Source organism: Protopterus annectens, chromosome 3.part1 (genome assembly GCF_019279795.1).
Source record: "Protopterus annectens isolate FY-2018-M chromosome 3.part1, PAN1.0, whole genome shotgun sequence".
In the NCBI taxonomy this organism is placed as follows: Eukaryota; Metazoa; Chordata; order Ceratodontiformes; family Protopteridae; genus Protopterus; species Protopterus annectens.
The window spans coordinates 179,586,143-179,598,519 of record NC_056732.1 but is presented as its reverse complement, the minus strand read 5'-3'; the positions used below and the strand labels follow the sequence as shown (position 1 = coordinate 179,598,519).

At 39.8% G+C, this 12,377-nt stretch overlaps 1 protein-coding gene across 1 annotated transcript in view; it reads left to right on the top strand.

Moving 5' to 3' along the window:
* ITGB1 (integrin subunit beta 1) overlaps positions 1 to 7,174 on the top strand; it is an 823,672-nt gene extending 816,498 nt beyond the window's left edge. Inside the window, exon 16 of the mRNA XM_044066189.1 lies at positions 3,834 to 7,174. Coding sequence (XP_043922124.1) covers positions 3,834 to 3,899 — 66 coding nt within the window. The 3' untranslated portion in view covers positions 3,900 to 7,174. The remainder of the gene's footprint in view (positions 1 to 3,833) is intronic.
* Positions 7,175 to 12,377: the final 5,203 nt, after the last annotated feature.

Sequence of the window (12,377 nt, the reverse complement as noted above, 5' to 3'; positions counted from 1 at the left end):
AGTAATTAGGTCTTCGGCCATTTTGAGCATCTGTTTCTTAGGCATGGAAGCCTGTCCAGGAGAATGCTGTACTTGTTTCTTTGTCTTTAATGGAGTTTTTGACTTGGCTTACATCTTCATAGTAAGCTGTGAAGGTCTGTAGACACCCTCAGAAGCCGATGCCTGCTCAGCGGCTCCGGACCCATCTGAGGGAATAGTTTCCGTAGGCCCAATACCTTGAGTATCCAGAGGCCTTAATGTCTCCACGTGGGAGTTGGAGGCGGCCTGTGGCTCTGAAGCAGCAGGAGTCAGGGGCTGCGAAAACGCCTCACTGAGCACCGGCGACTGGCCTAGATGAGGCTTTGTCGTCTGTTTTGGACCACGGTTGCATGTCCTTATCCTTCTCTGTGTTTTTTTGTGTATTCTGGTCATTGGTTGTTCCGACGGCATGGTATAATTGAACCTTCGGCCAAAATAATGGCGAGAAAAATCAAACCGACGTTTAATAGTACATTTGTTAAATCTAGCACAAAACCGACTAGTGACGTCGTGGTAAGGGCCTAGGCATGAAATACAGTAAGAATGAAAATCCTTATGAGGTATTTGCTTCCCACAAGAAATACAATTAACTTTTACTGACATCGGTCTGAGGCAAGAAAAAGTTTCCCCAACAGGGTACTTAGCTTTATTGAAGACTTCGGTTCTGAAATTTGAATTCGAAAATCTCAGGAGTCGGCCGACCGGCACTTGCGAACTGCTTTTGCTTCGGGCACCGCGCGGCAAGAAAGCCTGGAGAAAATTGCATGGGCTGCATCTTTTATACCCCTGGCGCACTGACATCAGGGCGACAGCAACCGACACCGGACCAAGACTTTGGAACTCTGGCCGACTGCGGGACCGCCTGATGGCAGGGTATAACCCAAGTGTAATGACTGCAGCAGTGAAACACGAACATCATAAACATGCCTGTTAAACCAGGTGCACCACAAACATTTGAGAAGAGCTTAAACACTTGCAGGAACTTACTTGCAGGTGTGCACACTGAAAAGGGTCTGGGGAAGCTTCCTCACCACAAGCAGGCCAAAAGATAACTTTCAAAATGGCACCACCCAAGGAGACTCAATAATATAGACTAGTTAATGTGCATGGGGGGAGGAGAGAGAGACAAAATGGGGGAAGGTATAACCAGAAAAAGCAGGTAGATATCTGGCCTGCCCCCTCACAGAAGACTGCAAATAAAAACAATCAGCATAATAAGTGGAAGCCTTGGAGCTGTAATTTAAGTGTAAGCAAGGAAGTGGTAGAAGCAGGAAATTAGGAGTGTAAGCAGTTAGTTGCAGAAACACTACTTTATGGCCTTGGTGTGCAACTAATACAAAGGAAGGTAAATCTATCTGGGGACAAAATACACCAAGTAAATGGCACTTGCCTTACTTTACAGGTATTCAGTGTGCGGAGGCAGATCTATTTGGGACAAGATACAGCAAGTATATTGTTAAATTATGCCACCCAGTGGCAATAGACAAAGCTATAGTTGCCTGGGGGGGCGGGACCCTTGCAGATGTGCACTCTGGCCAAAACAATGTTTAAAATTAACAAATGTGCTGTAAAAGGAAAAGTAAACAACCAGTCACAATGTTTAAAACATAACTGTTAAGGACCACATCTGCTAATAACAAGAACTGTAAATATCCAGTCACCTACGCAGACTTGTCTGGTAGGTATCCTTATTAAAAAGTGTTATTCTTGGCGTACAATAACTGTAGGTAGAAACCGGACCGTAGCAGTGGTTTTATCTGGCAATGTTGCAGTTGCAGGGGGGACCCGAGCTGCAATAATGCAGGTAGACCAAGTGTGTTGCAGGTGTGCACACTGAAAAGTGTCTGGGGAAGCTTCCTCACCAGAAGCAGGCCAAAAGATAACTTTCAAAAAAAAAAATAGAGAATAGTGATTAACAACAATCGCAAGCCCATAAAAGTCAGACCAATATGCCTTCATTAGCTGAAAGTCTGGTACACTACATAACAGCTGTCGTGACAAACACAATAGCAAGAGGGAATGCAATAATACTAGTCAAAAAGTAAATGTTGGGAGAGTACTTCAGGACAAATAAAAAAAAATTTCAAAAGTGTGTTAAAGCAAATCGCCATACAAGAGTGACCACCTCCTCCATTTATTTCCCCTTTCATTTTGTGCAGCTGCAGGGTAACCTTACCCTAAATGTGCATAATCTGACAATATTTTGATAAAACTCAGCAGATCTGTGTGAAACTGTGGAAGGCAACCTGGTTGTAAAAAGGTATGGGGTGCTGTCCTTGAGACAGCAACAGCATATTACTGTGATCCACAAGAATGTCTGCTGGAAGGTTTGAGTAAGGAATGTGTTGCAGTCCAGAGGTTCAAGCATTATGTGCTAAGCTTGTTTAAAAAATGCTTTAAAAACTGAATTTTTAAAATCTTTTACACCTTGTATTAGTTGTTTTTACTTGGTCCCCACCAAGACTAAATTAGGTGTCCCAGGACTGTTAAAAAGAAATTTCTTACACATGCATTATACATGTACAAATCAGTAAGTGACCACTTTCAACCACTAGCTATCTCTGAAATTTAAATACTAATTAAATTTCATGTGGATTGAGGTTAAAGAATAATGACATTATGTGGATTGACATCCAGCTCCCTCACTAAGTAATAAAATAAATGTTGGTTTAGCTTACAGTAGAGCTTTTATAGATGACAGTAGTGTGCTGCAGAAACTACCTCTGAGTAGATAATGGAGTGAACTGTTAAAGAAAGGAAGCATTACATCAAGTACTGTCTTGGTTAACAGTTTTCATTTTTGTTTAAGTTTTATTTGGTTTCCAGTAATATGTCTGACAATTTTCTGTTTAATTATAAGTGTTTGCCATTTACGTAACACTTCAATGAATCCTAATTCTCAGACTAACCAGACGCAGGTTGTGCTGTTAGCAGAATTACTGCACTTTGAACATCAGCATTAGCCAGAGTTCAAAACTCAGGTTAAAATGTGGAGGCTAGATTTCCTCCCATACACTGTCCCTAATTGTTTTTTTTGCTCAATTCCAAGGCAGCAACTGAAGTAAGGCAACAAACAACATTAATGGGATTTCCACACAAGCCTTGTATTTTTAATATTTTTTTGTTTGTACTTTTTTTTAATCACTCTGCATTGCCAGCCAGCAAGTCACCCTCTAGTGGACTTGAGTCCATCTATTTTCTAGCAGTGGAGAACTTCCATCCTCCAGATCAACTAGGCAACAGATATCCGGAGGGGCCAGTTTATAAACAGACTTCAGAGCTTTTGCACCTTTACAGGCATCCTGGCAGTGAGGGCACTTTTTAAGCCTAATCCCTTCCCTGGTCAGAGATGTGAGCACTTACATCACCACAAGGACTGCTTGTACCCCTGTGTATATGGGTAATCCCAAGGCACTCAGATAAGGCTCCCATCACTGGCTTTGGTGGCATATGCCCACATCTTTCCTGCACCAGATCCCTGCATCAACACAAGCCTTCACTCACCACTGTACTCCTGCATTAGGCCAATGGTGTGACCTAAGAACCTGCATGCCATCCACTTCCCTGAGTGTTCAGGCAACAGGACACGGCGTGAAATTGCTCTTTGACAAGTCATATTCCTATCTTTGCCTTGTACGTGATACTCCCCCTTGCTTTGATTTGCATTGATTCTACACTCTTGCTTGAGCACCATCTACTGATTTATTTTGATTCTCGTAACAGTGAAGTAAACCTTTTGTGGTGTACAGTGTGTCATTCAGTCTCATGAATTCTAGCATTACCCATAACTATAAATGTATTTTTTTTCTTTTTAGGGTGAAAATCCAATTTACAAGAGTGCTGTGACAACTGTGGTGAATCCTAAATATGAGGGAAAATGAGAAGACTAGAAGACTACATTTGTGGAATTTTCTTTGAAAACACTGTATTGCAAAATATTTTTATTCACAGCAAGGTAGCATTAGGGCAATGCTGCAGTGGATTTATTAACTTGGTGCATTTGTTTTCTATGCATATTTTTTAAACCTGTACAGTATGTATAAACTTGATAATTTTGGTTTGTAATTTTCTTTTGTAAGTACATATAGTGCCACAGGACTGGCAACAAAATCATGACTGCATAGTATTACACAGATACTTCAGAGTATCTTTTTAATAGCCTTTACAGCGTAAAGTTCATCATCTTTGGATAGTATTGTGTTTTTTTTTTTAATTCAGGGTGTGAGTGTATAGATACTTGTTTTACAAGGTGTATTAGTAACTGTTTTGGCTCAGCTTTCAGGAGGTAGTATTGCCAAAAAATAAGGTAATTTAAAAGTAGTATGTACTTTTCAGGGTTAAATTTATTGTACCGCCTTACACTTCTATGCACCACAATAGCCAAGAGTCTCATCCTGTGACCGTAAGCTGTGTAGTCCATTGCCCTGTTTTGCTGACTTTACTTGTCCTGTGATGGTCCCTTGCAGCTTAACATTGTTGGTGGTAGGAAACAGTCATCTTTATCTAGTCTGAAGGAAGCAGCCCTTGTAATCTAGCCATCAACCAGTGTTTAGTGGCCCAAGCAAACGCAAGGCCTTTATCAATAAGCTTGCTCTCTAGATTCAGTCCTGGTGCTTGCCCCTTTTGCAGAGCCATCTTAATGGTAGTATTTCATTGTAAATGATTTTTTGAGAAAAATCGCAGTTAACCTATCAAGTTGAATTCCTGTAGGTTTTCTGCTGTTTGCAAGGTAACTGAAGATAGAACTGAAGATTTTTAAAGCAGTATGAAAACCTGTAATCTTATTTCATCAGTCTTTTTACTTTGTATTCAAGATAGTTTTAAGCACTTTGTTAATTTTCCTGCCCAAGAGAGTGATACATATTTTTGAAAACTTTGTTTAATTGTACCTTGGCACACTTAATATTGTGGTGCTTCAGTTCTTTGATCAAGTGCTTTGTGTAGAGTCTGCATGCCCACCTGTCCATGTGGGTTTTCTGAGTACTCTTTCTTCCCACATCCCAAAGCCATGATGTAAGTGGATTGCTGATTCAAAATGTTGTATGCCCGTATGAGAGAGAGATGAAAAGCCTGGCAATCTCCGTGATTTAGTACTTGACATAGTACTCTCTATGGAAAGCATTGGTCACTGCAAGAATCTGATGCAACTCGACAGCATTTGAAGTGGCTGTAATTGGATTTCCTGTTTGAACATTTACAGTGACAGTAATTTCTAAAGCATTCATTTTACAGATCATGTTTCAGCGGGCAAAAACTAGGCATTTTTAGAAAGGGGAAGATACATTCATAATGTTTTTGGTGCATGCTGGGAATCTTGTAGATTTATTATAACATTTAATTTGGGAGTCAAGTTTTTAAGCAAGTCTACTTTAGTCTGAAAAATTAGCTAGCTTTTGGTCTAGAAATTAACGCAAAGAATTAACAGTACGATCTGCTAACAGGTTTCATCCTGAAACCCAGGGTTGAATTCTCTCAGCCTCCATTTGCCTAATGTGCAATTCTGAGCAAGTCACTTAACCAGTCAGTACTCCTAAAGTTGCCCATGAAAAGGGTAATCTGATTAAAAAAATAAATGAACTAAAAAATAAACATGTAAATTGGACCCACTCAGAGTTGGCCCTTTAGCACATTTGCCAGCATTAAACCAGCCATGCTTAAACATCTACTTTTTTTGACAGTGTTGGTCCCATGCAGTTCTGTCAACCTTAAGTACTATCATTATCATGCAAAATCTGCATGTTTCTCAACACATCTTGCAAAATACACATTTTTTCTTAAAGAAAAGGCTTTGATAGCCTTTTCTTCATAGCTGGTTTTGAAGGTATTGCTTTAAAGATTCACCGTTTCAATTTAGAAATTTGTAATCAAATTATTCCCACAGTATTAGTTATCTGATTGTTTTTTGTTGGAAGTTCTCTGGAATTATAAACATGAAACTAGAATCTCATTAATGTCCTGGAGACTTGCAATTATCAGCTGTGTATGTCTGTGATGGTATCTATGCAGCATTTTTTAAGAACAGTTAGAAGAAAAATATCCAATAAGCACCTGCATTCATTTTCTTGCAGGGCATATTAGTAGTTATGTAGATTTAGCAATGAAATTTGCATTAGTTAAGATGGAGGGATTCATGTCCCTTTCTGCACCATTTACTTGTTTATGTTTTGTGGATTAATATATAGTTTGCATACCGTGTGGTTGTTGGTTTGTAGTAGAACTGTTTGTCATAAAACTCAAACTCATATATTAATATAGTACACCACCTGGAAGGTGTGCACCATGTCTGCTGCGAGTTATTGGAAATCTTGTTGACCGCAAAGAGGGTGGTTCTTTAGGTTAAAGAAGTATCCAGTTTCATTTCAGACTCAAGTGCTGTCAAAGGTAAAAAAAAAAAGTCTGAAAACACTTAAAAGCCTCTCTGATAATAAAGAAACAGTAGGTGTTGTCTATGTTGTGGAATGATGAGTTGAGAGCAGACAGGTGAGAAATGGGTTACTATAGAAAGTACATAAGAGAATGAGATTTGTAAAGTAACGAGCACAGGCCTTTTTTCATACATTTTTGCAGTGATGTTTTTAATGCAGTCAGTCCCCTGTATGAAATATTGCTTTGTTTTGCAGCAAAAGCATCCAGTGTTAACAAGTATCAATAATCATTTTAATACCCATTTTCATTTGTAGCTCTTATAGTAAGTTTGTCACTTCTCCTTGAGGAATCTTAGTAGCCCTTGAAAAGTAATCTGCCTGACTAACAGTGATACTTCAAAATGTTTTTTTTTTCTTTTTCTTTGTACATTTGGGTTATTACCACATGCTTTATTCAGTACTTCTATAGTCCTGAATGTTTAAATGCTGCCAGCTATCTTTTTGTATGAACTGTGTATTGAACACCATTTTTTTCATGTTTTGTATTTGTAACTGTAAAAAGTAATGAATTGTCAAAGTATGGTACAGCTGCATGCAGCAGATGTCATCAATTTAAAAAATGTGCCATCTGGGATCATTATAGAAAGTAATTGCCTTTGTTAACAATTTAAGTCACATTTTCCTTTATTACAAAATACACATTCTTGTTTAAGTGCCTTTTTATTTTAACAAAATGTTCACGTTTGCAATACTTTTAAAGTTATTTATTTAATAAAGTATGTAAAATTAAACTTCTGAAAGCTGTCCATTTATATAGAAAAACATTGCTAGTGCCTGATTGCTGGATTATCTGAATATGTGTAAAATGTAAAGCTGTACTACACTATTCAGGTAGTCTACCTTGACTCAATGAAAACACTGAGATCAATTCTGCTGTTAACGACATTCATTTACTCTGCCTATGAAGTAGACAACTAGTTTAACAATGAAAGATGTACACAAATAACAAAGCCGTACTTTAGCTTTTACAGCATCAGATCTGTAAGGATAGGAAAATCAAAGTCTCATACAAATGAGTAAGTCCCAATCTTTAGTGTCTTTCCTGCCTGCTTCAGCAGTTTAGAGAATTTGCCAGAATAACAAGTCTTTCTTTTGAAGCTGGTCTGCTGACAGTTTGTTTTCCATATTTCAAACATTCTGTTCCTGAAGGATAACTCCTCGGCCTTGCTCTTATCTTGCACTTCCTGTTGACAAGAGACAGCTGCATACAAGAGTTCGTCTTGACCTGCTTGTAGATAGAGAATTTCACAAACTGCATAGTTTATAAGAGAAAATATTTTACTTCTGACTCTTAATAACAATGAATGCCAAGCTATATCTTTTTGTCAAGTCCACTCTACAAACTGAAACACAGAATATTTATTTTACATTTTCAGAATAAAATCAACTGAAATCCATTTTTAACCTGTTCGCTACTCACAATTCCGTCTCTTCAATTAAAAAGCAGAACATGACCGTCCATTTTCGACTAGTTGTACACATTGAAACATATTCCAATTTATCTAGGTTAACCATCATGATTTGTTGGATTCTATAAGTTTTCTGCAAACGGCAACTTAGATAGCAATTCCAGGTAGTTATTATGACTATAATGCCTAACACTACTAATACAGGATGTATTTTCTGATTTTGACCAACCAGTAAAGATATCCTACCAATTGTGAGCAGTATCTTTTTTGGTCTTTTCAGCTAAGCTAAGTAATTTATCTTTTGCAATGATGCTTAATGCTTCATAATACAGAATACTTTTATTTCATTTTTCAAGTACTCTAGAGAATCTTAGTAGTATTTATTATGTTTTTTTAAATTATCCAAAGATACAGATATATTGGAAAGCTGTATTAAGTCATGAAATGCTGAGGAATAAAATTGCAGAAGCAACACGCAAGTGTATCATTGCATACAGTGCCTACAGTTTTAAATACCCAAGCTTTAAATGTAATCATGTTATTAAAAATACCCTTCTGTTCATCCCACTTAAGGAGAGTTTTTAACATTTGTTAAATGTGCTGCTCTAGCAGTCTCAGATTCCTATGTCTCTAATTGAGCTCGTAATGTGTTGGTCTCCTCCCTTGCAACATTGACGTCATGCTGTGCGTCAGCCAGTTGTTTGTCATATTTTTCTTGCAAACTGATAATTTTATTCATTAATCCTTTTACTATGCAAATAGCTTTACTGCCTTGTTCAATAACAGTTTGTGTAAAGGTCTTAATTTCAGTCCGTGAGAATTTCAAAAACTGAGAAAATGTCTTTGTACATTTAGCAGTGTCTGTATGCATTTTACCAGACACCTTCCATTTGTCACAATAAGTCTGAAAGTGACCCATGAGGTCAAGATCTTGCTGGTTGCCAACTTTAACGATCCAATCTTTAAACTCCTGCAAATCAGACTGTAAAGTACAAATTTTGACATTTACATCACCCTCTAATACATCTTTTGCAACAGGATATATAAAACAGGAACCATTGCCTGTGCTTCAAGCATTATTTTATCCTGGTTGTGTTCCAGGTTTTGTACAATACAGTTATGACAAGGCATGCAAAAAGTAACATTTAAATAACACATTTCTGTACATTCTGTGACACTGCCTTACATAGTAAAGACTTGCAGGTGCTAACATGCTGATTATACTATGTATTTAAATAATTCCACACATCTACATATGATTCAGATACATCAACAGTAAAATACTTAGTGCACTTCTTGGCATTTTCATCATTGTTAAAGGAAAAACAGATGAAAATATTTAACACAAATGTTCAGGACAAGGTGGACAGTCTTGACACGAAGATCAGTTGTGGGAGGATTTTTTGCTGTCTTTCACTAGATGCTGGTGAAGCAAAGTCTGACAGTGCGACCTGCTCTCCATATCTCACCAACTGTCTGAAGAAGAATTACTGTACTTCCCTGTACTGCACTGCAGTGTGTGTCCTCCAGTCAATGGACAAAGTTTTAGGAGAGAGTTGACTCCAAAAAAAAAAGTCTGTGCAGGAATGTCGCACTGTGAGAGGCGCCTCTGTAGGTCACCTCTCCGGTTGTTTTGACTGGCCCAGTCTCACCACTGTAAAATTTAAGGTTGTACTACACTATTCAGGTAGTCTGTACCTTTACTCAATGAACACGAAGATCAGTTCTGCTGTTAACGACATTCATTTATTCTGCATACGAAGCAGACATCTAGTTTTAACAATGAAAGATGTGCACAAATAAAGCCGTACTTCAAATTACAGGATCAGATCTGTAAGATAGGAAAATCAGTCTCATACAAAAGAAAAAGTCCCAATCTTATAGGTTCATACTAGGCTATCTGCCCTAGGGCATTTATAAGCCTAGCCCCAGAGTGTGTTTGGCTTTCGCCACCCATTTTAAATGAATTTTGCTATGCCCTTTTTTGAGGTTAGGATACTGTGCCTCTGTCTAACAGTGACACAGAAGTGATACCCGGGGTAAACCTACGATCTCCCATCCTCTCATCAAGATTCCTCTTGAAGAGAGTCAATGAGGGACTCTGCCTAACCTGGACTGGGATTTTATTCCAGAGTGAAGGGAGCCTCTGGGTTATGAATCTGTCTCTCCAGCATGTCCTATTTATTTCAGTGCTGAGATTCAAGTCTCTCGAGCGCGTAGGTCGATGGGATTTGGATTTTCTGAGGTGAAGCATGTCCATTAATTCTGGGTTGGACATGGCTTTATACGTCAGGCACAGATTGCCACTGAGCAGGCGGTATGCCACTGAGTAGAGCTGGAGTTTCTTTAACCAGGCAGCATATGGCATCTGTTTGTGCCCTTTGATCCTCTTGGTGAGGTGCTTTTGGGGTCTTTCCAGTTGCTGCAGGTGTCTGGTAAGGTACATCCCAAAAGGGGCATTGTACTCAATTATGGGCCTGATGAGGGATGAGTAGAGAGGCACGATGACCTCCCCTGATCTAGATGTGAATCCCTTCATGATTAGGTGGGCTATATAAAATGTTTTTCTAACCACTTTGGCCACGTGGTTGTCAAATGAGAGATTGCTATCAACTTGGGTCCCCAGGTCCTTAATTACTACTTCCGTACTTAATGGATTACCACCTATGTGGTAATTTGTGGGCACTTTGTTTTTGCCAAAGGGGATGACTGTACACTTTTTGGCATTTAGCTTGAGGCCATGGCTCTGGCACCAGTTGTCTGTTTCTATGAGGCCCTTTTGTAGGATGCTTGTGTCGGCTGGAGAGTATTATGGCGCCCAGTTCGCAGTCATCTGCGAACTTGGTCAGCCACAGGCCTTCCATGTTAGCCTGTACCTCCGAGAAATATATACTGAACAAGAGATGTCCCAGGACTGAGCCTTGTGGGATGCCACTTGTAACTGGTTTGGAATCTGACATGGCTCCAGCAATTCTAACCATGTGGGTTCTGTCCTCAAGCCAGTTTGCAACCCATCTAGTGACATAGGGGTTTATATTTAAGCTGGTGAGCTTATCTATAATGCCCGAGTGGGGTATTGTATCGAAGGCTTTTGCAAGGTCCAGGTAGGCTGTGTGGACCACCTTCCCCCTCGTCAATGGCCTTGGTGACTGTTTCAAAGAAATCGACCAGGTTTAAGAGGCAGGATCTGCCCTTAAAGCCGAACTGGGTAGGTTCCAGTGTCTGTAGGTCCCCAATATCTTTATGAGGTCCATGATGATCCTTTCCATAGCTTTGCAGACCAAGCTAGTCAAGTTTATGGGGCAATAGTTTCCAGGTTCCATTGAGGCACCACCTTTGTGGAGAGGGACCACTGTTGCTGTACGCCACTCTTTGGGTACATATCCTATAGTAAGGCAGAGATTGAACAGTAGTTTCATGTTTGGGTTTAGTTGTTCTTGGAGTTCATGTAGGACGCAGCCCGGGACACCGTCTGGTCCCATTGATGCTGTGTTTTTGTACTTTGGAGAGGGCGGCTCTTACCTGAGCATCTGAGATGTCAGGGGGGCAGCACTCTGCTGGGATAGATATTTGCCCTTTTGGTGGGGAAGGGGGGAAGAAGTTTGCGCTGAACCTGTCAGCTAGGGTGTTGGCAATGTCTGTGGGTTCGGTGTATTTTGTCATTTTGGACTAATTCTGAGCATATCTGGGAATTACCACCCAGGTTCCTAACATAACTAAAGAAAGCCTTGTGATTATCCTTAGTGTCTTGTGCAATTTTTCTCTCTAAGCTGGCCTTAGACTATTTTATGAGTGCCCGTAGTTTTTTGCTAATACTGATCAGAGATGCCTTCCCTTTTTGGGATTTTGCTCTATCATGTAGTAGCTTCCTCCTTCTATTGTATAGTTTGTTTATGGCTGGGGTCCACCAGACAGGACGCCTAACTTTGGAAGATTGGGTCTTGGTTTTATTTGAGATTGCATGATCCATGCATTCCTGAAGGTGTTCATAGAATGCGTTTATAAAGGATTCCCTGCCCGGGGGCTTTGAAGGATTCCACCTCGGTTTTGAGGAGTGTGAAATTTGCTTTAGAGAAGTTTTTCACTGTGGTTTTCTGGGCAGGGGCTGGGGTTGAGATGTGAATATCTAGTGAGATTAGTTCATGGTCTGATCTTACCAGTGAGGGATACACTTCTGGTCTGGAGCATAGAGTCCCCCATGTTGGTGATGATCAGGTCTAGTATGTTTTCCTCTCTTGTGGGAGTGGCAACAAGTTGTTCCATAGCATTTGAGTTTATAAATTCTAGGAACCTTCGGGCTAGGGTGTTGGAGCTCGAGTATGCTCCCAGTCTATGGTAGGGTAGTTGAAGTCGCCCAATATAATGGTGTTTGGAGAGACCTTCATATTTTCCAGTGTTCTCAGGAAGGCCGAGTGGGGTTCCTGGGTTTGGGAGGGTGGTCTGTAGCAGGCTATAAACTGGAAGGCAGTTTTACCCACTGTTAGTTCCACATGGATAGTCTCTGATGCTTCGTGCTGTACCACCA